At 43.9% G+C, this 26,016-nt stretch overlaps 1 protein-coding gene across 2 annotated transcripts in view; it reads right to left on the reverse strand.

The window, feature by feature from the left end:
- Positions 1-26,016, reverse strand: part of pkd1a (polycystic kidney disease 1a) — a 72,599-nt gene that overhangs the window by 38,239 nt on the left and 8,344 nt on the right. For both annotated transcript variants that reach the window (XM_086121103.1, XM_086121102.1), the window contains exons 2-9: positions 8,967-9,038; positions 8,803-8,871; positions 6,083-6,154; positions 4,557-4,720; positions 4,145-4,395; positions 3,528-3,788; positions 3,278-3,446; positions 889-1,066 (exon numbers count right to left, since the gene is read on the reverse strand). In XM_086121103.1, the coding sequence (XP_085977229.1) occupies positions 889-1,066; positions 3,278-3,446; positions 3,528-3,788; positions 4,145-4,395; positions 4,557-4,720; positions 6,083-6,154; positions 8,803-8,871; positions 8,967-9,038 (1,236 nt within the window). The remainder of the gene's footprint in view (positions 1-888; positions 1,067-3,277; positions 3,447-3,527; positions 3,789-4,144; positions 4,396-4,556; positions 4,721-6,082; positions 6,155-8,802; positions 8,872-8,966; positions 9,039-26,016) is intronic.

A 26,016-nucleotide genomic window follows, 5' to 3' on the forward strand; every position in this document is an offset into this window, starting at 1 on the left:
TCTTTGTGACATATAAATAACCTGATGATTAGCTGCACTAGCGATTCAACGTTTTGACCATCCTGTCAAGGAACATCTTGAACAAAAGAACGGCATTCGTTGAAATGAAACTAGTAAATGAGTGTGAGCGCGAGCACAAATTGTTGATGAGAGAGGGGAGGTCACAACACTTCTTTTATAAATATTCTGGATACTTCAGGTGGCTGGTTGAAATGTGTGTTGACAGTTATTTTTTTCATACCGGTAATTAAAAGTCATGAACATGTTTTTTTTTTTTCACAAGCCACTCAACAAATCCATCCACATTCTGAACCGCTTATTCTTACTACGGTTGTGCATGGACAAATTGATACAAAACAACACACACACACACACAAACACGATGCAGTCAACACACGCACGCACACAAACACTTCTGCTGGAGCATAAAACTACTGTATTATCATTCAAGCACAGTTGCATTGCAATGTGAATTTAATTGTTTTTAATTATTTGTTAACTTTCAAACATCGATGCTGTCAGTAAGTTCTAATTATATATATATATATATATATATATATATATATATAGAGAGAGAGAGAGAGAGAGAGAGAGAGAGAGAGAGAGAGAGAGAGAGAGAGAGAGAGAGAGAAAATACACTTTCCACATCCTTGTGGATAGATATATTCTTTTAAAATGCTTAGTTTTTATGGAACTCAGTAACATCGTTAACGTATCGTTATCAAAAATGTCAAAATATTCCATTTGAGCCATATTGGACAGCCCTTGTCCAAGGAATGCTCAGGGTGTTTGTGTGAACGTGTGAATGCTCAGACACATGGAAAACGAGAGGGAACGTTGATCTCCAAGCTAACGCACAAAACACTTCATCGAGACACAAACACTCACTGTGTGACTTTATGAGCCAGCAGTTTGCGCAGCGCGTCACCTCTGACTATTGCCAGATTCCCGCCGCGATCTGAACATTGCTGTTGAGCATCAGACCAGCTCATCTCTGCTGGAACAATCTGGAAACAGCATGAGGACTCAATATGGTAGACCCCATCCTTTGGACAGTGAGGAGAGGCTGGCAAAAGGGGAGGGGGAAAAAAAAAGACAAAATATAACTTTTTTTTTCTGTGCAAGAACCAGCAGATGATGCACTCCCCTCCAAAAATACGGCGACAATAATTTCTCATTCATGTTTGCTGCAGACAGAAAACATGGTTTGACATAAAATATGAATATCAGGCAAGAGAACATTATTTCTGCTTTGATTTCCAGATTTCGTAGCCTGTACATCTGGATTTGATACAAGCAAAAGTATCAGAACGGGTAGACTTAAATAGACTCAAGATATAGAAGTGAGTAAGACTCAACGTTTCGCTGCATATCCTTTTGTTTGCGACACGTGCTCCATGCTTGTGACCATGGACATTTCCAAACTTTTGCGGGGTTTTTTTTCATTTGTGATACGTTTCCAAGCTTTCCCCACAGCCTCTCAGTTGTTCGGATATTTTTTTGTTGTTGTTTTCAGTCCCCATCATGATACACTCTGTCAACTTTAAGCCAACCGGTCCAAAACCTTCCACTTCTTCCTTCTTCCATGTTGAGACAGTGTGTTTTGGAGTCATTGTCTTTCTTTGCATGCTGCTGTTAACTTGCTGTAGTTGCTATCTTGTGTAACTGTAACGTCAACGAAGATAAATGAGCTCGTCCCAGAGGAACCCATGCAAGCCATAAAATTACCGCCACTGTGTTGCACGGAGGAGCTTGTACGTTTGGGATCATGAGCGGCTCCTTTCTTTGTCAAAGGTTTAGCATTTGGCTCTGGTAAGGGTTAATTTTGTCTGATTAGTCTTAAAACCTGAATTTTCAAGTGTCTTTTCTTCTCCATTTCTGGTCTGACCTTCTTATTCTTCTTGCTAAGGAGTGCTTTAAAGTACGACTGTCGCCCATGTACTTTTATTCATGGTTATGAACTTCACTCCTGCCCGCTGGAGTAGTTATAGCTGATGTAACCTACAGCTGTTTTTTTTTTTTTGGTTTGTTTTTTGTTTCTTCACAGCTAGATACACAGCTAGAGGTTCCTCTAGTCTCCATTCCAAATGGTTGTACTGGCAAAGATTCTGCCCAAAATGTGAAACTCCGCACCGAGATTCGGGGCTTTAACATGTTCCTTTTCTTTTGTTCAAATGGAAAATGGTTTGGTTTCAAGTTAGATATCCGATTCTGATCCACTGTACACCCGAAAAACCAAAACCAAAAACTGTGATCCCTTGTCTCATATGCATCTTTATATCAGTCAACAATGACCGCTCCAGAAATTTTGCTGGGTACTACATTGTTTGGGAGAGGGTTGAAAGAAACTGTATGGAAAGGAACAACAATATTCCTACTAAAGGGGGTGAGTTGGATAAACGTTCTGGAAAACTTTGTGGCTGTCTTATTCCTTATAGACCATTTGCATTGATTGGGTAGGGGCAGGGATCGGGTTCTTCACATTTGAACCGAACCGTGAATGGATACCGCTACTTTGAACCCAGCTTGGTCTGAAACATCGCAAAAAAAAAAAAAAAAAAAGAGAGTTGGAAGAGGGCTTCAACAAGTACAAGGAGAATAACTAAGATCAAACTAATGATTTGAACGTACATGACAGGTTACGTAATGCTCACTACATTTCGCTAGCGAGTATGCCATGAAAACGTTTGCACTCCTGCAGAGACACAACTTAGAAAGATGCGCTTCGGATCTGAAACATGACACTGGGTGATTTCACGTGAATTGGTGCTCTGTAGTACCAACCCGAAACCGTCCATTAAAAAAAAAAAAAAGTACCAATTTCGGTACCCGCCCCTAGGGAGGGGACTGTGTCAGCATAATAGCAGTTTTAATTTCAGTGCCTTGTCAACACATTTTGTCCCCTCACTGACTCCCTCCGCCAGCCTCACTTAAGGCCATACAATCCAATCGAATGAGTATGAATTTATTTCCATGTATGTACACTATTATTTGGGTAAATCAAATTCACATCTAAACCAGCCTGTTTCCCAAAGACCGATCTCTAGACACAGCTCAAGCTGTACATTTTTGTGACAAGGTTACTTTCAACATACCAATAATATGCTGACGGTGAAGTGCCGTGTAGCGGAAGCAACTCTCCGCGCTGTCCATTATGTTCTCTAAAGCCTGCTCGCATGCATCTATAATTTAACTGAGGATCCTTCTGTGGTTAAATCATGCTGTGCATACTGAACATACTGAGCTTGATGGATTTGATGGAGTGTTTTTCCCTCACCTTTCGCAACCTGCACATCATTTTTGGCGATCATCCAGTCTACATTTAGGCCAAGCGCTCCCCAGCTGACAAGCGTGATTTCCATGCTCCCATTGACCACAGTAAGGGACGGGCAGTGCAACTCCAGTTTAGGAGGAAATGCCACAGTCACTTCTACGTGTGCAGACACCTAAACAAAAGCACAGAACACGCGTACCGTATGATCGATCGTATGCAGAAAATGCCTCAACAAAAAAAAAGAAGGTCTCACCTCCTTGTGTCCAGCCCAGGCTGTCAAACCGACCACATACTTTCCCGGAAGCCCGTATTTATGCGTTGCCATGGTGACTTCTGTTGCTGAGGTGTTAACACGAGGTGAAAGGTCACCAAAATCCCAGGACAGCGTGACTGGCGTGACGGAGGACGCAGCTGAGAAACCGATGCTGTCGTGAACGCTTTGCAGCGGCAGGGCCTCCAGTAAGATAGAGAAGTCGACTGCAAATACGTCGTGGGCTAGAGTCCACCCACATTCCTGGGACCCACATGAAGAACCAGAGCAGAGACAGTAGAAACGCAGAGAACTGTCATTAAAATAAAATACCTTTTACTGCGACCGCACTTTCATTTTTACAGTTAAAAATAATGATGTGGTACTGTACTGCAGTGTATCTTTTTTTTTCTTTTTTTTTTACACAATGGTGAGCGTGAACGCTGACTATTGTGTCAAGGCAGAATTTTAGAACAGCTCTTGTATTGGACCTTAAAAGACAAACAAAGTGCCATGTGGTTGTGGAACATACAGTACATTATGGAATCTGCAGAGACTGCGTGTACACTAAACTTAAACAACCGACTGACTACCAAAGAAAACTGTTCAGGTCACTCTACCTTCATGACACTGGAGTTGGTACAGGCAGCAGAACACTGAGATTCACTGATGAAGTTGGGCTCAGAGTTGGTACTGCAGAGACACTCCTGCCTCGCCCCCAGGCCGCCATAGCGGTGCGACGCAGCGAAGCACATGCTGTTACACTGTTCACGCGTGAAGTTGCCCGGCGTGGAAGACGAGAAGATGACAAGCTCGCTCCGTCCCCCTCCTCCACTGCTAGCGTCCTCCAGACAAGCGGCGTAATTCAGACCTGGACAAAGACACGGGATTGAACACTCTCACCTGCATTAAATACAGTGCAGTGACACAAGTGTAGATCTAAAATGTTTTGTTTTCTTAAAAGCAGGCGGTCGATTCGTCGCTCAGCTTTGGAAGTGCTGCGTCTTGGATTTAAGTGTTATTGTTTCGTACCGCACGTGAACACTCTGACGTTGAGCAGAGGCTGGTGACGGAGCTCAGGAGGGTGGTTGCAGAGCATGGCATCGGGCCGACGAACGTGTACCCCTTTCTCCTGGAGCCAGTTGACCAAGTGGAAAAGCTTACAGTCGCACTCAAAGGGGTTACTGCTTAGGTCACTACATGACAAAAAAAAAAGAAGAAAAAAAGACAATGGCAAAGAAGAATGACAATGATGCAGTCTGGGCGATTAGACCGAATCATAGCACAGGTAAAATGATATACGCAGGGCATTGTCTAACTGTGCTGTGGGAAGGCCACAGCGATTAAATACTCTTATAACTTGGATCTCTGATAATAAAAATGTACACATTTGTTGACCAATGTCATCAATGTCTACACAGTTTAAAAAAAAAGCCGTTCCTAATGACGTGTGTGATTAGAAGTACTGTACAGTGATCCCTTGCTATTTTGCGGTTCGTTTATCGCGGCCTTGGTGCACCGCGGATTTTTTCAAACATATTCATAATTTTTTTTTTTTAAAGCAAAAATGCCGCAAAAGGCCCGCGAGAGGCAGTGAAAGTCAGCAAAACAACAGCAAGTCACATAGAGCAACATATACAGTACTACATACATGTGTTTACTGTATTTCGTTATTCATACACTAACCTAAATTATACATGTTTAAATATATTAGTAAATAGCATTAAGTCATGTTAATTACTAGAAACATGCATGTATACCATTATATTTGGCCTTATAAATATTATTTATACTCATACACATGTACATATACAGTACCTATGGGGGGGGGGGGTTCGCTAATTCGTGTATTTTCATCTATCGTGGGTGGTTTCGGTCCCCATTAACCGCGATAAACGAGGGGTTACTGTATAGAGTTTGCATACTGTCACTGTCTGATGCTTGGACACTTTATGAACAAGCATATTGGCAAGTGCGGATAATTAGTTTCATGGTCTGAGTACACGGTGATAAAAATAAACATTGTGTTTCACCGATAAACATTGATGGTGATGAATATCTTATTTCATTGAACAAAGATTGACCGCAGCTCACGGTCAAAATTGGCTGACTTGATTTACCATTCACCTTTGAATTGTGCTTATTCAATTAAAACACATTATAAAATATATTGACAATACATTTTGAAATATGATGTTGTTTAGAGCCTCGGAGGAAAATGAAATTAATATCTTCTTCTTCAATTACTGTACATGTTGTCCCCTTGCTCGCCTGGGCTCTCTCTCTGGCCTCCTCACAGGCAAAAAATACATGAGGGTCAACCGAAGACTCCAAATTGCCCGTAGACATGCATGTGTGAGTAAAGTTTGATTTTCTCTACTTGTCATACTTGTGATTGACTGGTAAAGTGTTTTTTTTTCTTCTTTTTTTTTTTCAAAACAAAATACGGAATGTATTTCTGGCTGGAAAAAAAAATTATGACTGGTCGTGTAAGCATTGCTAGGTCAAACACTTGAAAGAAAAATACACCATAATACAACAAAATTGTGGTTACTTACATGAGTGTTAAATTGCACAGGTCGTCACATATTCTTTCTTCTATCTTAGTGATTTGGTTGTTGCTCAAGTCACTGACAGAAACAAAACAGACAATCAATGTTGCCTCATTGGGAAAGTTCATTTCTACGCAGAGTCGCAAACTCGTTCAAAGTTCAGTTCATACATAAATTTAAAAATCAAGTAGCCCAGTTTATATTTAAAAATGTGGAAATGAAGTAGTTCATGGTTCTTTTTTTTTTTCATTCAGCCCACACCAGTAGCCAGCTGCAACTTTTCCCCCCTCCAGTCTCAACAACATGAGGAAAAGCATGTTGCTTGAAAGCTCTTTTTTGAATGAGGAATTAAAACAAGAACATGACCGTAGTCCTAAATTTGCAAGCACAAATTAGCTCTGACTGCAGGGATGTCCCTCTCCCTTCACAGTGCTTTCAAGACAGTCAACTGCTTCACCAGCTTTATTCGGCACAGTATAACCCCCACACCCAAGCAAAATCCAAAAGGAAATTGCTCTAAAATGGCTTTCGGGGATTAACAAATGCAACTTACTTGACTATTTGTCACCAACCACGACAGATTTCCTGATGGAGGAAGGAACTGCCACGGTCTTTTTTTTTTTTTTTTTTGACCATCATGCTTTACATTTTAATGATGCACGCGGTTGTGAGAGTCTGTGTTCAAATATGGTGTTTTGTTTTTTTTCCCTCCAACATATAAAGGCTCGTTTATCATATGTTTAGCCGGCATTTCTCTTGGAAGGCTAACAAAGCCGAGGCGCGCAAGCCACACCCACTTGGATGCTTGGAAGCATTGCAGGGTTGGTGTGTTGGAGTTGTCTGCCTAATTACTGCTACTCCTTAAAACGCTCTGGGACGCACCAGACTGTATATGCTTTGAGTACATTTCTTATCGTTAAGATCTATCGTGAACATGTACCTAGTTTTCTTGCTCAGTGCTTACAGATCACTCGTTGCTACTGCTTTTGGGAATCCCTCATTGCCTGCCCGCTTAAGGCCCTGTGTGGCGAGTGCAACCCCCGCCTGCACTCCACTCAATCCGCAGCCATACTCGGCATTCCAATAAACAATTGGAATGCCAACCTGCCTTTTTTCCATTTCTACACTTGAATATCTAAACATGTTTGAGATTCGTGACCTCGTAAAAAAGAAAATGATCTTGTGCACAATTCTTGATCTTATTAGAGGATAAATTGGTCTTGATGTGGCCAGACATTGCACGGTCTGATTTCATCCATTACATTTAAAACAAACAAAATGATGTTACTCATCAATTAATTGTTGAGGTCACCGACGCTTGTCGTGCCTGCTGGTACTCCTGCAGTCCAAGCTAAGAATTATCTTTGTCATCGCAGAATTGTTGTCACAGCTCCAATCATAGTTGAACATCATCCAGTCCCGTCCATATCGACAAATACGGCAAGAGCATGCATGTCAGCAGATGATCGCAAAATACAAATCTTATATCTGTACATGGAAACGTTTGTTTCTGGCTACCTGTTGCCACAGTGGCATGGATCCTGCTTCTGATTCCAGTTATGTTTTTTTTTTATAACCTTTTGTTGTCTTTTTGTCCATCCATTGAATTAGTCCAAGAGAATTCACACACCTTCAAATCGCATTGAAGCGTAAGAGGAAGTACATCACAACGTTGTCATAGTTGAAGAAAGATGTCATTTTTGGCCCATGCTGACATCTCAAGTACTGTTCCACGACACCTTTAAACATGATCCAAGGGCGAATAGCTGTTAATCCAGCAGTAATCCTCCCACCCCCCCAAGTTTACCTTGAAGGGGTACAATTGTGAAATAATAATAATTAAAAGCCGTAGGCCTCATGCTGATCTATTTATGGACAAAAAAAGGGTTGAGCTCCGCATGTATAGCGCACATCTACTAAGTTACTTTGTCTGTATGTCGGACTCACAATTAACTCCGTTAGATTCATCCACCAAACATTTATTTCTCTCCTCTAAGCCTTTCTGCTCATGCTTCTTTCCACCCTTTCAACCCAGCACACTACATAATGGGGCTGTTGTTGTGGTGGTTTTGGATGGAGCTGATGGAAACCACCAGAGTCCTTCCTCATCACACACAAAAAAAAAACCTTTCAAATTGGTGGAAGAAAAAAAGAAGTGGAAGAAATAAGCTAATGAATGGAAGAAGAGATGGCTGGACAGATGGTAGGGGAGAGGGCTGCAGCTAGCCTGGAGCAGTAGACTGTAATTTAACATCATCATGGTTTGATTTGTGTGTAATGGCGGTTTATGATTCGTGAGCGAATGCTTTTTCTTCCAATATATTCTAGGACAACAGTCCCCAACCTTTTTTTTTTGCGCCAAAGACTGGTTTCACAGGAGACACATTTTGACAGACATAGTAGCAAATAAAAATAAATTACAGTATATCCAATTCACCTCTGCACCGAATGTAAGTTTTGTAATTATTGGGAGCCCTTCGCTTGTTTCTCTTCAACGGGGTAAACTTCTATTCTTTAAAAAAAAAAAAAAAAAAAAAAAGAAATTTTAATGCAGGGAGATTGAGCCCCATGTTTCATAGCAAGTTTCGCTCATTGGCCTAGTTGCCAATACTGTTTTCTAATACAACTTTCTTTTTCTTCGAAGTTGTTGGCGCAAGTGGATGCCCCTGCTTTATGCAAATCCTCTCGTTAATTTTGTTCATATGATCACTTGACAGTGTACTCACAGGACGGACAACGGCCCACAGCAGAATACTCCTCTGGGCAGAATTACAATGCTGTTACCTTGTAGATATCTGTAAAATGGAGAGCTACATGAGTGACCAAATGGTGCGCAGATGACATCACTGACGCAAAAAAAACAACAACCCCAAAACATGTCTGTACTCACAGCTCTCGAAGACCGAGGAGTCGATTTAGTAGAGTTGTATCAAGAGAGGAAATGTGATTCTTGGAAAGATCTCTGTGGAACAAAACATAAATTTCACTTAAAGGCCAGTGCCATACACATAAAAAACATAGCGAGCCTGTATATTTTCTATGGTGTGAACATGCCATTTTCAGACGTCGAGCGTGTAGACTGCAGTGCTTAGAAAACATCAATAAGAAGAAGCTCTTGTTCTCTGGCACACATGCATCTTGGCTCAGTCCAGGCTTTGAGACCGATAAAGTGTGCCTGCGCAATGTGGCCAAACCCTTGACTGATTATGTGCGCATCAGTAAGCAGTCCTCTCACTCTACTCTAAGAAATGGAATATTGGCATTGTCATATTTTTACATTTTGAATATTAATCAGATCCGTCAAGAAAACAGATCCGTCAACAAAAATCTTGATCATTTTAACCAACAGTACATTCAAAATGCCTGAAATGAATATGAATCATTTTGGAATTTAAATAGGGAAAAACAGAGAAAATTTTGTTCTTTCCAATATGTCATAATCAAGGGCCGCAACTCATGATTAATTTAATAATTAATGAATCAGTTTATTGTTTTGGTGGTTAATTGATGAATCACATAAAAAAAGAAAAAAAAGACTTTCCATCAAATTCATCAAAAGCTGGGCATTGTTTCAAATAGACACTGCAGAAAATACACGTTGATTGATAATGATTTTGAGTGCACTAAAATGAAATCGTTTCACTTTAAAACATGTCCAAACGCATATCGAATCGTCTTTTATTGGCGAGATTACAGTATAGCAAACGCCACATTTACCATAGTCGACTAACGAGTTCACTCATATTGTAAAACGACAACAAGAAACTGATTCCATCATACCCTCTGGAACCGAATTATAATCCCATCGAATTGAAGCGAATGGAATCACTCCACTTGTGTGTTTAGTTTTCAAAGAATAACAGATACTACTGGATAGGTCACCCCAAAAATAAGATGAAAATTAATAGTAATCAAATGAGTCCACTTACAAATGATAAAGAACACCAGTAATTCAGCAAAATCTACGCAGTTAACGCTGCACTTCCGGTTCCATCCTCTTATTCCGAAAAACAAAGCGCAACATTTCTTGTAGTTTGGAAAGCGATCGATGAGCCTAACTTTCATGAAGAAACGTCATGTAAAACACTAATAATGCATTCTAAAGCAATAACTAATAGCTATTGCGAACAAGCAGTGTCTTTGGTTTGAAGGATTCGCCCATACAGACTTCCAATCCGATACCTCTGCAACACATTGAAGAAGAAAAAAAAAGGTATGTGCATCCAAATGGTTTCAAATGAATATAGAAATAAACATATATGCACGCTACATACATGTGTATATTTGTTATGAGTGTATTTGTCCATATCAGACATTTCATGCATCGCCGCACCATGTTAACTGAAATTGACATCAAAATGTCCCCGGGCTCGCTTTGCGAATGTCACGTGACCAAACCTGGAAAACAGCTGAGCTGAGGGCACTTTGTTGAGGGCACAATTTCATTTTTTTTCCATCTTAGACTATCCATCCATCCATTTTCTAATCCGCTCTATCCTCACAAGTGTCGCGGGGGGTGCTGGAGCCTATCCCAGCTGTCTTCGGGCAGTAGGCGGAGGACACCCTGAACCGGTTGCCAGCCGATTGCAGGGCACACAGAGACGAACAACCATCCGCGCTCACACTCACACCTAGGGACAATTTAGAGTGTTCAATCAGCCTGCCATGCATGGTTTTGGGATGTGGCAAGAAACCGGAGTACCCGGAGAAAACCCACACGGGCCCAGGGAAAACATGCAAACTCCACACAGGGAGGCCGGAGCCGGGAATGAACCCACGACCTCTGCACTGTGAGGCTAACCACTCGACCACCGGGCCGCCATCCTATACTAATAAATGTTATTTTAAAATGCAAAAAGAAAGTGCAGGGATCTCTCAGGCTCAGCAGAATGTTTCATAAAGCTTAATGGAAACTTTAACTATAAATAAAGAGTTCACAAAGGTTTTCGACAGTTTATCACATTTTCCAAAATGTCAATATAAGTAAAATGTTAGGGTGTACCCTGCTTGTTTGGTCTGGACCACAAGCGGACTTAATTTATCTGGTTTGGTGCTGCTCGCATTCACATTGTAGTTCTTGCAAGTGAACTGTATTCCGTAACCACATCCATGCATGTGACATGATCAATGCTCCCAGATGACTAGTGCGGCACACACTGCACAGACCCAGAAATAGAGGAAAACATGGAATTCTTACATTCTGCGTTCCTGTTCTGCATATTTGTACTGTCATTGGAACTGCAAAATAATTTTGAGCATCAAGAGCAGCTCATTCACGCAGGTTTCGCGACTTTTTCTCATTTCGGAGTAGCGTCGGCGAATGCATGCGATAACCTGAAGGAGACGATGTGTTCTGCATGCCCTGACCCGCAACGTGCGGGCAGCAGTATGGTCAAACTGAAGGAAGATAAGGTATGAACTATGAACTTAAGTACATTTATTCATTCATTCATTTTCCGATCCGCTTATCCTCACAAGGGTTGCCAGCTGTCTTCAGGCAGTAGGCGGGGGACACCCTGAACCGGTTGCCAGCCAATCGCAGGGCACACGGAGATGAACAACCATCCGCGCACACACTCACTCCAAGGGACAATTTAGAGTCTTCAATCAGTCTGCCATGCATGATTTTTGAATGTGGGAGGAAACCAGAGTACCCGGATAAAACCCACGCAGGCCCGGGGAGAACATGCAAACTCCACACAGGGAGGCCGGAACTGGAATTGAACCCGGTACCTCTGCACTGTGAGGTCGACGCGCTAACCACCGGACCAACGGGCCGCCCTAAGTACATTTACTTGCAGGCTAATTTTTCCCACGATGCCTTGCTACGGTGGCTTGTTAAACCTCAAAAGGTGAAGAGCCGCAATGGTTTGTATTAACACCTGAAGTGTACTGCACCGAAAACCATCTCATAAAGTAAGTCTCATCCGATGTTTGATCTCCTTTCATTTGTGTGTATTCACACCTGCCGAAGAAAATGAAGTCTGGTCTGCAGGTGTGAATACATCCTTAATCTTTCACTCATCTTTAAGTCCAAACAAAGACAAAAGATGTAGGGAGTGCCCAGCATTTTGCCCAGTTTTAAATTGATCTCTTATTAGATTCAAAAAGGCTGATGCCAATATGCGTCAAACTGCAGAATATCAGCACCGATAATCGGTCTCTCACTGGTCTGTACCCAACTGTGATTTTCGGTGTACTGCTGCATCCCGAGCGATTATACATTTAAGTGGTTTAACTGTCATAACCGGGCCCCTTTTTTTCCTCTTCAGTGCAATGTCAAGACCCTTTTTCACCTGCGTTACCCTCCGTCTTATCTGCAGTTAAGCCGCATGCTAATAGAATATTTTATTGTAAAATGATATTGGTGTGGCTCTATTTCATTCAATTTTGTGATACTAAAGACTTTTCAATTGGTCATCCCTTCAATGTGTATACTCGTCTTACGGTTGTCTGACACAAGCACTTGTTGCACTGATGTCATTCTGGTTAATATTTAATGCGACTAAACACAAAACCAGCGCTTTCGCGATTTAGTGGTTTTTTTGCACTTTACCGAATTGTGCTACAATGTCAACGCGTTAACCGGAGCTGGTGTTCGTTCTCGCGGTAGATTAATCATGACAAAGCAAGTGAGAAGAGACGAACCTTTGCCAACACAAACAACGAGGTCCAGTGTGGAACACAGTTGAGTGATTTCAGCTTGTTGGAAACTTCGCAGTAAAGCCCGAGCCGCACGTGAGATCAGTGAAACAAAAAGGAAAGAATAGATCGAGCCCAATGTTGTGAGAGGACAGATTGCGATCGCAAGACAACAGGTTGCCGCTGACTTCAAGTAAAGATCGACTAAGAAAGAGCACATTGTGCCTAACGTGTTTCACCCTCATTATGAGCACAGTAGACACGAATATCACCTCAGGGGATATAAAAAAAATACTGCAAATGAGTGTTTGAGTGTATGGGAACGCACCTCTTGCTCACTCTCTTTCTAGTGTGTGTGAACCGAACGGGACGCCCATTCCCAAAAGGAAACATCTGTACATTCCAGACTGGCTGTGTAAGAAAGATGGAGAGCAAGCGAGCCTTCTCCTCTGCTAAAGTCATCAGCAGATAAAACGAGGGAGCACAAAGACGCGTGATCTACGAGCCGATAGTTTGCACATTAGGCTGACACCTCGCCTTATGTAACTCCCCCACCCACCCCCACGGCAGGTGTACGTGTTCGAGTCCGCTCCAAACAAGGAACGTTCTTTCTCCCACTCCCGTTGGTGGTGAGACTGCTTGGGATTGGGACGTAAAGAGAGAGTGTGTTTATCATCGCCATATAACATGACCTTCACCATGTCTAACAGCAACAGGCTCCTGTTCTCTCTGCTACCTTTAGGCACACGTGGCTTTAATTAGACGCGCGCACACAGCAGAGACACACTCGAGCTATAGTGCTGCTCACAAACACCCACAGCACACATATGGTTCTGTTTTACGAACGGTGTGGCCAATGATCTAACCACTCCTTATATGGCCTGTCTGGTGCCACTTATTCTGAGCTGGTGGATCGGCCCGCTGACACACACACACACACACACACACACACGCACACACACGCACGCACACTCACGCACACGCACGCACGCACACACACACAGGAAAGAGTATGAACAGTGGAAAAGATACATGTCCACAGAGAGAGAGAGGAGAATTTCTTCTGGTGACATGAATGGGAGTTTACATGACGAGAGACTTAAAAAGAAGAAAAGCCGCAGTCCTGAATATGTGCAGCAGGTCTGGTCATATAAGAGATCCGATTTTCTGCATCGAGGTGGCGGAGTGGTCAAAGTCTCCAAGAGTGGAGGGAGACCAGTGCTCCACTAACCCACTAAACACAGACTGCTTTGTGGTCACTTTCATCCATCCTTCCCTCTGCTGCTGCCTCAACCTTTCTTTTCTGCCCTCCTTGGTTATCGGTGCTCCTGCTGCTTTAAGGCATTTAATGAATGCGACATTCAACGATGATGGAGTTTGGAATGAAGAGTAACAATGTGTGAAGAAGATGCAGAGGATATGTAATCGTGGAGGTGATGGGGGGCAAATTGTATGTAGTGCTTTGCTTAGGTTTAGGTTTTTTTTTTTGGGACGGGGTCGTTCTCACCCCCCCCCCCCCCCCCCACATCTTGTATTAACCAATTATTGTTTTACGGCTTGCCTTTTAACTAGAGTTGCAATGATTAATCGGCAACTAAGCAATCATCAAATTAATCGCTTATGATTTTTGTGAACCAATTAATTGTTTAGAGACCTCATATAATTAAAATGTGTCCTTTTCCAGCCTATCACCCCATCAACAGTAAATAATCGCAGATTTTTAGACTCTCCACTTTGAAAACATCTGCTTTTACTTTGGAAGACAACAATTAGCATTTTTGCATATTTTCTGGCATGTCATAGACCAAACCAGTAAATGCATTCATAATTCATTCATTATTGTGCATTTTCTGTCCATTTGAATTAATGTCTGTTGATTGAATAAGGGCAAGGAATTTATTTTTTAATTACCCCATTCATCAATTAATCAACAAAATAATAACAATCAATCAACAGGGTGATTATTTAAATAATCATTAGCAGCGACCCTACTTTTAACAATAAATAGCGGATCTTTTCAATGGGGAATAGGGGAATTGGATTTTCAAGTCAACTGACTTAAGAGTTGGAAGACGTGTACCATATTTGTGAGCAAAAACAAGAGACAGATATGGTCCCTGAGAGTCATACGGGAATGGTTGGCGTTTCCGCAGGGCACACAGAACATCACACGCCTGTGGGTATTTACGCTCTGTTTATGTTTACTGCGCTGTGTGTATTCAACCTTTCTTACACCAATAATGATAACCAGTAACCTGATAACATGAAAAGCCATCCACTGTTGTAACCGCTGTCCCTGAAAGGGTTAGAGTAGCAGTTGTTTGAAGGTTTCTAATTACCGCAACGTCAATGCTCAATTAGCTGTGGTAAAATGTGATTTTTCTCATTTATCCCCCATGACGAAGAGAGCTTCACTGTTGGTGGCAGCAGACTAAGCAACTGATTAGCGTGTCCGCCTCACAGTGTGAATTACTGTTTGTGCCCTGTGACTGGCTGTGATGACCAGTCCAGTGAGTTTACTGCCTCTTGCTCAAGTCAGCTGTGATAAGATTGATCTCACCTGGCCGAAATGGATTGATGGAACAAAGGTCACATCATTAATAGAAAGCCTGGGATAAGCAAAGAAATGCAGTTGAAGGCTGCCATGGTAACATTTCAAAGAACCATATTTTCCAGTCCTATTGCTCTGACGGCATTCCCCACAGCCCCAAGGTTATTTGCATACTAAGAGTGTAAAGACTTGGTGGTTTTTTTATTTTTTATATGTTGGTTATGCCTCTCCTTCACATACAATTCCCAAGGGAAAGGGTTTAGTCCTGAGTTCTCCAAGGCTCGTCTGCTTGGGGTGGAACTCGGAGGACGCTGATTGAAGAGGTTTGGTCTGAAATGTCTTAATGTTTAATTCAACAGGCTGGTTGGGTCACAAACACGATTCGCTCCTCCAGGACATTTTGTCCATTTTTCCAGCTGCTGCTGTCTGCGTTGTCTGATATCCAGCTGGAAGACATTGGGCAGCTGTGTGCAGCAGTTTAACACACTCACTCAAATAAAGCCTTACGCGCTCATGCACATACACAGACACACACACTCATAATGACCATGTCGTCAACGCGTGCAGAAAGAATGAAAAAAAAGTGCACCGCAGTCATGTGCACAATGGACACAGTTTCTGGTAAATGAAACCGTGGCAGGCTGTGGCGTAGTCATAAAATACTGTATGAGAAAATTAGTTGATGAGAGAAAAAAATACAAACACTCCCCACAACTTTAAACGGCATACAGTGATGAGATCTGCTGTCACCAATCTCGTCACTGTCCTGTGCTGCAAAAATATATGTTGAATTCACAAAGTATTTATTTCAAGCAATTCTTGCACAATTACTTTTTTGTCTGTCAACATGCAAATAAAGTTGATCCACCATTAACTTTTTTTTTTCTATCACTATCAAAATACTATCCATCTGGCCATTTTCCGATCCACATTATCCTGAGGAGGGTCGCGGGCGTGCTGGAGCCTAAGCCAGCTCTCCACGGGCAGTAGGCGGGATACACCTTGAACTGATGGCCAGCCAATCGCAGGGCACACGTAGACAAACACCCATTCGCGCTCACAACCACACTTAGGGACAATTTAGAGCGTTCAATCAACCTGCCATGTATGGTTTTTGGAATGTGTGAGGGAAACAAAGTACCCAGAAAAAATCCACACAGGCACGTGGAGGACATGCAAACTCCACACAGGAATGCCAGAGCCCGGAATTGGACTATGGACGTCTGCACTGTTAAGCGGGCATCCTAACCAGTACTATTTTATACAAATTTCATTTTTTACTCAAAAATAATCTGACAATCATTCACGGAATTTAGGCTAGATTCTCATTATGCTCCAAAGACATAAAAAAAAACCCAACCATGTACATTCGAATAATGCAAAAACCAAAGGTAACAGAAAAAAGGCAGTATGATCAGGCACTTGAAAGGCATGAGAATATAACCAGGTGCCTTTTTTGCAGTCTCACCCTTGTCTTTACGAACAGGATCTGTCTTGAGGGAGTCATTGAGTTCCCATTGTAGGCACTTGAATGTACAATGTGCTGGACTGCATTGACTCCCAACCAGGGTGCTAAAACATGCTAGTGTGCCATGAGAGATCATCAAGGGTGTCGCAGGAAATTATCCAATTTTACCTAAATCACCCGAAAGGTATTATTTAGTCATAACAAATACATGTTTGTTCATGTATATATCTAAGCCAGCAATGTATAGTGACAGGCAGAACAATTCATTAACTGAATCTCCTTAGGAGGGCAAAATTGAGATCGGCTTCGGCCACTGCCATAACTATTACTAACATCCAAATCCCATCTTCCCGCTGCCAAATGCGCATGTGCTTATAGTAAATGTATTTGTCTCAAATTATATCATAGAACTAACGTCGGTAGTGGTACACTTGGCTGACTTCAGTGGATTCAGTTCTGACTCGGTGACAGCGTGAATGGGCATCTGTCTTAATATGTGCCCTGAGACTGACCGGCCAGCAGTCAAAGGTGGAATCTGACTTTTGCCGAAAGTCAGCTCGGGCAGTCTCCAGCTCCCCGTGACTTGGAACAGGATGAGCCTTACAGAAACAAAATGGATGGATGGAACTCGAAAATTTTTTTGGTAACTTGCTTGCGATATCCTAAATGTATGTGTGGATGGACATACATTTATACAGGAACACCAAAACCAGGCACAAAACGTTGAAATCTCCAGCATTGAAAAGTGACAACATTCTGTATGTCCTGTTTTTTTGTTTTTTTTACCTCAACAAAGTCTGAAGGTGTGTTCGCTATTTGTTGTATGTTGGCAGGATTACGCCACAAAACACAGAATTCCATCAAACTTTGTTGAAAGGGTGCAACGTTTGCCAGGTCGATTACATTTTGGTAAACACCCAAATAAATGCATGAATAAAATAATTGTTTTCCCTACTTCATGACATTTCACTCAAATTGCATTGGGGCCCAACGATATCCAGAAGAAGAGGGGAGAAAAAAAGTGTCCACCCTCTAAGCCGTTTATCTCACTCTGGTTGTGGGCATGTGGAAAAGCGTCAGGAAATGTAAGTCATGCTCCACATTGTTTGGATTAATGCACATTCGGAATTTTGGCAGGGAGCATATGACATAACGTAATGGGGATGTGACTTCATATTGAAACCATAACTAAATATATATTGCATAATATCCAATGAGATTGTTACAGCAAAGCAAAATTGGCATGTTTCAAGAAAAAAAGTCAATTGTCTGGGTTTTGCTACATAAGTATGGCCCTCTTTAAATCCGGACGAAAGGAGGATTAATTCAACGAACCAATAAGCAATAGAGTCTCAACTTAACTCAACTCGACTCAAATGTATTTATAGGGCACTTTCAAACAGCCATCGCTGCACACAAAGTGTTGTACATGGAGCAACTAACATATACAACAGTAAAGCAAAGCAACAAATCAGTTACAAAGACGGTAGAGAGCACCAAACAGTATAACTAAGATCAGAATTTGGGTCATGCTGAGTCAAATGCCAAAGAATGCAAGTGATTTTGAGACGGGTTTTAAAGATGGGCAGCGAGGGGGCTTGCCAAATGTTCAGTGGGAGGTCATTCCAGAGAGAGGGACCAGCAACGGAAAACGCTCCATCCCCTCTGAGCCTCAGTTTAGTTCTTGGTACTTCTAAGGCGCCGGGCAGGTGTGTAGGGGCGGATGAGCTCAGAGAGGTAAGGTGGCCCGAGGTCATTTAGAGATTTGAAAACAAATAATAGGGTCTTCAATTATTAAAATAATCGTTAGATACAGCCTGAGAATCCCTCCCTCGCCCTCCTCCTGCTACCTCGTAGTGGTGCACAGATTTTTCACACAGAGTGTAAAGATGACTCACATGATGTTCAGTCCCACAATGATTCACACATGGATTATCTTGGGAACTCTTTTTTTTCCCATACTGTAATCATGTTCTACAAATAAGGACAGCAAACCAGAAATGTGCAATACGTTGAACAATTTGTGGGGGTAAAGGGGGGATAATCATTGCCTGTGGGCCTATACACACACATTGGCCACTTCATTAAGTACACTTGGACAATCTCACCTTAGGAGTCATCTGTGTCAAAAATCCTGGCTTTACAAAGATACGACTGCTGAGTTCAGACTGATAATGGCAGAGTGGTATTAATACAGAGGTTTGCAGTGATGTTGAGCTGCAGCACATCACACCAATAAGTGTTTCTAATACCACATTTCGCTTGATCACAGGGATAAAATATTGGAAGCAGTTCTATTGCTAGCGCTGCAACCAGCCTCGCCTCATGAGTAAACAGTGTGTGGTTGGCGCGATGGTTGGTTTGCGGGTCTTATGTAATAAAGCGCCAATAAAATAGAAGCTGGTAGAATCACACAATTACGTTAGTGTCTGATGGCATTATTACTTTTTTCCCCTGTCTGCATTTCACTGACTGATGTCATAAATGACTCTTGCCATGGTAACACAATAAACTCCCTCACACACGGTCAATAATGTTCAATGTTTGTGCATGTGTGTGTGTGTGTGTGTGTGTGTGTGTTCGAAGTTGATTGTGATGATAACTTTATCTGGAGGGGAGGAGGAACGGTGTGTATCTGTGTGTATGCATAGTTGCCATGGTAACCCAACAACGTGTTATTGACCACAGTAGAATTAACAATAGGGATGAGTCCAAGGGGCCTATTTTTGGTCCCAGCGCAAATTGCAGTCTAACTGTGCGCATAGGTGGAGTTTTCTTTCTCTTGGTGGTATTTTGCTAGATTTTACACAAGTAGAACTGGGTGTAATGCAGCGTTTGTGCCGTTTTGGGATGCGCCGAACCTTTTCTCGGCCAATCGTGGCGACATCCTGTCGGTGCCTTCTGGGCGCCGACAGGTATGGCAGCCTCGGTCACACGCTCCCTAGTATTATCCCTGTTTTTGTCATTTTTGTTAGTTTCTGGCGACCCTGAGCGGCTTACTTACACGAGGGAAAAGTTGCTGCGCATTGGGGAGTCTACGCTCGGTCTTTTTTCACCAGCACACGAAAACCCACAAGGTTTTTCGGAGCTAATCGCGAGCGGAGCGGCTGCGCTGTACGGAGCATGGAAACGCCGCCGGAGGAGGGGGAAGAGAGCCGGCGTGCTCGTCAAGCTCCGGCAGCGCGGATTTCGAACCCCGCTCCCATCGATCCATCTTGCTAATCTACGATCTCCGCCAAACAAGATGGATGAACTTCTTCTCCTCACAAAGACCAACAAAACCTTTGCACGTTCTGCAGCGCTCTGCTTCACTGAAACCTGGCTCAGTGACCGCCACCCGGATTCCGTGCTACATCTACCCGGCTTCCGCCTTCTCCGAGCCGACCGCGACACTGAGCTATCAGGGAAATCAAAAGGTGGCGGGATTTGCTTCTATATCAACAAAGAATGGTGCACTGATGTCACGAAGCTCGACGCACACTGCAGCCCGGACCTGGAGTCGCTGTCTTTAAACTGCAAGCCATTCTACTCGCCACGTGAGTTCACCTCCTTTTTACTAATCGGTGTTTACATTGCGCCACAAGCTAACGCTAACACGGCGATACAAACGCTAGCCGAACAAGTAAACAAACTCTAACTAAAATACCCAGAGTCACCCCTGATAATTTTGGGCGATTTTAATAGAGCACATCTTAACCGTGAACTTCCCAGATATAAGCAGCACATCGACTGTTTCACAAGAGAAGGCAACATTCTAGACCACTGCTATACAACAATCAGAAATTCATACCGATCGGTCGCCCGTGCAGCATTGGGTCTTTCTGACCACAATTTAATCCACTTAATACCTACATACAGACAGAAACTCAAATGTGCTAAACCGGTTGTTAAGACTGTGAAAAATGGACAGATGAAGCAAAGCTAGCGCTACAAGAATGCTTAGACTGCACTGATTGGGGCGTCTTTGAAACTTCAACGGGCACACTGGATGAATACACAGACACTGTAACATCATACATCAGTTTCTGTGAGGACATGCGTGTACCAACGAAGTCCTTCCGCTCCTTCAACAATAACAAGCCATGGTTTACTCCCAAACTCAGGCAACTCAGGAAAGAGAAAGAGGCCGCATTTAGAAGTGGAGATCGGGCACTGTACAAACACGCCCGAAACCAACTGACAAAGGAAATTAACATCGCTAAGAGAAGCTATGCAGAGAGGCTGAAAAACCAGTTCTCTGCTAACGACTCTGCATCTGTATGGAATGGCCTGAAAGCAATCACTAACTATAGAATGCCATCCCCCCAAACAGTGAACAATAAGGGTCTTGCTAATGAACTAAACATGTTTTTCTGCCGATTTGAAAAGGACACCCCCATTTCCCACACACACCCACCTCTACCAGAAACTACTCTATCTACCCCTCCACCCTCTTTTTCTCCACTACAGATCCACGAACAGGACGTGAGACGGCTCTTCAAGCAGCAGAAGATCAAGAAAGCTGCGGGGCCCGACAAAGTGTCCCCCTCCTGCCTGAAAGTCTGCGCTGACCAGCTGGCTCTGGTCTTCACACAAATCTTCAACAGATCTCTGGAGCTGTGTGAGGTCCCATCCTGCTTCAAACAGTCTACCATCATCCCAGTTCCCAAGAAATCGGCAACATCGGAACTGAACGACTATAGGCCTGTCGCCCGGACGTCTGTGGTCATGAAGTCCTTTGAACGCCTTGTGCTGAACCACCTAAAGAACGTCACCGGACCCCTGCTGGACCCTCTCCAGTCTGCCTACCGGGCAAACAGGTCTGTGGAAGACGCAGTCAACATAGGTCTGCACTACATCCTCGAGCACCTCGACAGCACGGGGACCTATGCAAGGATTCTGTTTGTGGATTTCAGCTCTGCGTTCAACACCATCATCCCGGAACTCCTCACCCCCAAACGTCTCCACCTCGGTGTGTCCCCTACGATCTGCCAGTGGATCCTCAGCTGCCTGACGGGACGGACACAACAGGTGAGACTGGGAGCAACAACATCATCAATACGCACCACCAGCACTGGAGCCCCACAGGGATGTGTCCTCTTTCCACTGCTCTTCTCTCTCTACACAAACGATTGCACCTCAACAGATCCAGCTGTCAAACTCATAAAGTTCGCAGACGACACCACGGTCATCGGTCTCATCAAAGACGGCGACGAGTCTGCGTACCGCCAACAAGTGGAGCAGCTGGAGCTCTGGTGCAGCCGACACAACCTCGGGCTGAACACGCTCAAGACTGTAGAGATGATCGTGGACTTCAGGAAACATTCTTCTCCACAGTTGCCCCTCACACTATCCAACTGCCCTGTGTCAACCGTCGAGACCTTCAAGTTCCTGGGAATCACAGTCTCCCAGGACATGAAGTGGGAAGTCAACACCATCTCCATCCTGAAAAGGGCCCGGCAGAGGATGTACTTCCTGAGGCTGCTGAGGAAGCATGGCCTGCCACAGGAGGTGCTACGACAGTTCTACACGGCAGTCATCGAATCAATCCTGTGTTCTTCCATCACGGTTTGGTTTGGGGCCGCCACAAAAAAGGACAAAATCCGACTTCAACGGACAGTTAGGACGGCGGAAAAAATCATTGGCACCGCCCTCCCCACTCTTGAGGACTTGCACACTGCAAGAATCAAGACAAGGGCACGGAAAATCCTCCTGGATCCCCCGCACCCTGCCCACCACCTTTTCCAGCTACTCCCCTCAGGCAGACGCTACAGATCCATGCGCACCAAATCCAGTAGACACTTAAACAGCTTCTTCCCTCTAGCCATTAACTCCTTAAACAGTCACTGACGTAGTCACTCTTCTTGTACTACAAATACTGCTACTGGTTACTCTAAAATGGTTCAATAATTTGTTGTTTACGATGATACTAATGCAGCGTGTTATACCGGAGACAAATTCCTTGTGTGTTCTACATACTTGGCCAATAAAGATGATTCTGATTCTTCTGATTCTGATCCCATTAAAATCAGGGTGGCCGGAGTATGCCATGCTTGACATGGTGGAAAAACAGAAATGGACTCCCTGGAGTCAGTGCATGACATTGGCACGTGGGTAAATTGCAAGATCTCCCCTTGATGTATGATGCATTTAGCTGTGCATGACGTGCAGCCATGTGTGACGAAATAATAATAATATAATAATAATAATAATGCATTTTATTTAAAAGCGCCTTTCATGCCACCCAAGGACACTGTACAGACAATAAGAAAATACAATGTAAAAATTAGTAAACGAGATATTATATAAAAACAGGACATAAAATCATAAAAACATAGGAAATGGAAGAGCTATGTGTTGTAGGCAATCCTGAACAGGTGTGTTTTTAGACGGGACTTGAAAGTGGAAAGAGGTGTGCAGTTTTGGAGGTCCGGAGGTAGGTTGTTCCAGAGCTTTGGAGCAGCGTGACTGAAGGCTCTGGCTCCCATGGTGCTCAGTCGGGCAGGGGGCACTGACAGGCGGAGGGAGGACGAGGATCTGAGGGAGCGAGAGGGGATATGCACCTGGAGAAGGTCGGATAGGTAAGGAGGGGCCAGGTTGTGGATGGCCATATATGTATATAGAAGCAGTTTGTAATTGATGCGATGTTGAACAGGGAGCCAGTGGAGCTGTTGGAGAACGGGGGTGATGTGCTGCTGGGAAGATGTTTTTGTGATGATGCGAGCAGAGGCGTTTTGAACCAGCTGGATTTTATGAAGGGACTTTTGAGGTAGGCCGAAGAGGAGAGCGTTGCAGTAATCAAGGCGGGATGTGACAAGACTGTGGACAAGAATAGCAGTGGTGCGGGGGGTGAGGGAAGGGCGAAGTCTGGTAATATTGCGGAGGTGGAAATAAGCAGTGCGGGTGATGGTGTTGATATGTGAGTGGAAGGTGAGCATGCTATCCAGGATGACACCCAGACTCTTAACCTGGGGGGAGGGGGACACTAGGGAGCTGTCAATGTTGAAGGAAAAACTGTTTACTTTGGATAAAGTGGATTTGGTGCCAAGAAGGAGGACTTCAGTTTTATTAGTATTTAATTTAAGAAAGTTTGTTGTGAACCATGTTTTGAGTTCGGAGGAGGGTGGGAGTATGGAGTTTGGCTTGCAGGAGAGGTAGAGCTGGGTGTCATCAGCAAAGCAGTGAAAGTGGATATTAAATTTGCGGAGGATATGGCCAAGAGGCAGGAGGTAGATGATGAAGAGAAGGGGACCTAGGACAGATCCCTGTGGTACACCTGTGGTGACTGGGGAGGGCTTTGAGGTGAAGGATTTGAGCTGGACAAACTGAGTGCGGCCAGTGAGGTAGGAGTGGAACCAACTGAGGGGAGTGTGGGAGAGAACAATGGAGGAGAGTCTATTGAGGAGGATAGGGTGAGAGATTGTGTCAAAGGCAGCGCTCAAGTCTAAGAGGATGAGGATGGAGACTAAACCGGAATCAGATGCTATGAGGAGATCATTTACAATACGGATTAGGGCAGTCTCTGTGCTGTGGCGGGGGCGGAAACCGGACTGAAAGGGTTCATAGAGTGAGTGAAGGGACAGGTGGGAGTGGAGTTGAGCAGCAACAGTTTTTTCAAGGATTTTCGAGATAAATGGAAGGTTGGAGATGGGGCGGAGGTTATCGAAGTTGTTGGGGTCAGAGCCATGTTTTTTCAGTGTGGGGGTGATAGCAGCGGTTTTGAGGAGTGATGGGACAATACCAGAAGAGAGTGAGGAGTGGATAATAGCAGATATGAGAGGAAGCACAGAAGGAAGGCAGGATTTAACAAGGGATGAAGGGAAGGGATCAAGCTGGCAAGTGGTGGGCTTGGATTTGAGTATGAGGTTGGATAATTCAGCAGTCGTTGGTGGAACAAAACTGGAGAAGAAATGACAAGGAGAAGAAGGTTCAGATGGGGGGGGGGGCAGGCAGGTTTTGATGGAGTTGGTGATGGATCTTAAGGATTTTGTGATTGAAGTGTTCCATTATGGAGTTGCAGGTTGCTGTGGAGTACAGGTGGAGGGGGAGAGAGTTTGGTGGCCGGAGGATTTTGTTCATGACGGAGAAGAGAGTTCTTGAATTTCCTTCGTTGGAGAGGATGAGGCCGGAGTAGTAGCTGGATTTGGTTTGTGCAATTTGGTCCTTGTATTTAGTGATATGGGTAGTGTACATGTCCTTATGGATGGTGAGACCGGTTTTCTTATAGAGTCGCTCAAGTTGGCGGTTTTTTGATTTCAATGATCTAAGAGCGGGTGTAAACCAGGGGGCAGATGTAGAGAATGAAGCAGTCCTGGTCTTCAGGGGGGCGAGAGAATTTAGAATATTTGTGAGGCAGGCATTGTAGTGAGCGGTGAGGTCATCCGGGTTTGAAAGGGCGTCTGGGGGTGGGGAACGGTCGATAATGGAGCAGAAGGTGTCAATGTTGATATTTTTGGTATTACGAAAAGAAATGAGGCGGGAGGTTTTGATTGTAGAGAAACGGAGTACGATGTTAAAAGTGAGGAGGAAATGATCGGTTTCAGGAAAAACATCAGCAGTGGGCTTGGAGGGGGAGAGGACAGAGCAGCAAACCAAGTCCAATGTGTGGCCTTTGATGTGGGTGGGGAAGTCAGTAAGACAGTGTATCGCGAGGCTCTCCAGGTAGGATGTGAAGTCTCTTGTGAGTGGCAGGTCGGGGTTGTCCATGTGAATATTAAAATCTCCCAGCAAAATTAAATTTGGCGAGAGAGTGGATAAGTGTGTGATTCTTATCTTATTAAACTGGAAAATTCATTGATGAAATCGCTATGTGGCTTCGGGGGGCGATAAACTGTGGCAATGATGGTTGGCGTGGGTCCAGGGAGTTTAAACACCATGCATTCAAAAGAGCTTGATGCAGGAACGGAGACTGGTAAGACTTTCCACTTCTCGCAGTGGATTACCGCGAGGCCTCCTCCACGGCCGTTGCCACGGGGACGGCAGATGTAAACAAAGCTGGGAGGAGTGGAGTCATTCAGAGCAGCGAAGTCGTTTGTTTGTTGCCAGGTTTCTGTTAAAACGAGGAAGTCAAGTTTGCGTTTGGCGAGGACGTCTTGAATGAGGTGTCCCTTGTTCGTAAGTGAGCGGATGTTCAGCAGTCCAAAGTTGACAGCGGAGGTGTCATGTTTGACGGCGGCAGTGCTGTTAGCCGACCTAGCCAGGTGGGCTACTGCATAGTAGTTGGTGTTGCGGCCGCGGTTTCTGGGAGGACGTCGAGAAGTGGACCAGGTCGAGTTGATTGAGCCAGGATTTTTGTAGTCA

This window comes from Hippocampus guttulatus, chromosome 9 (assembly GCF_054856545.1).
Source record: "Hippocampus guttulatus isolate MCC_2025c chromosome 9, RoL_Hgut_1.0, whole genome shotgun sequence".
Lineage (NCBI taxonomy): Eukaryota > Metazoa > Chordata > Actinopteri > Syngnathiformes > Syngnathidae > Hippocampus > Hippocampus guttulatus.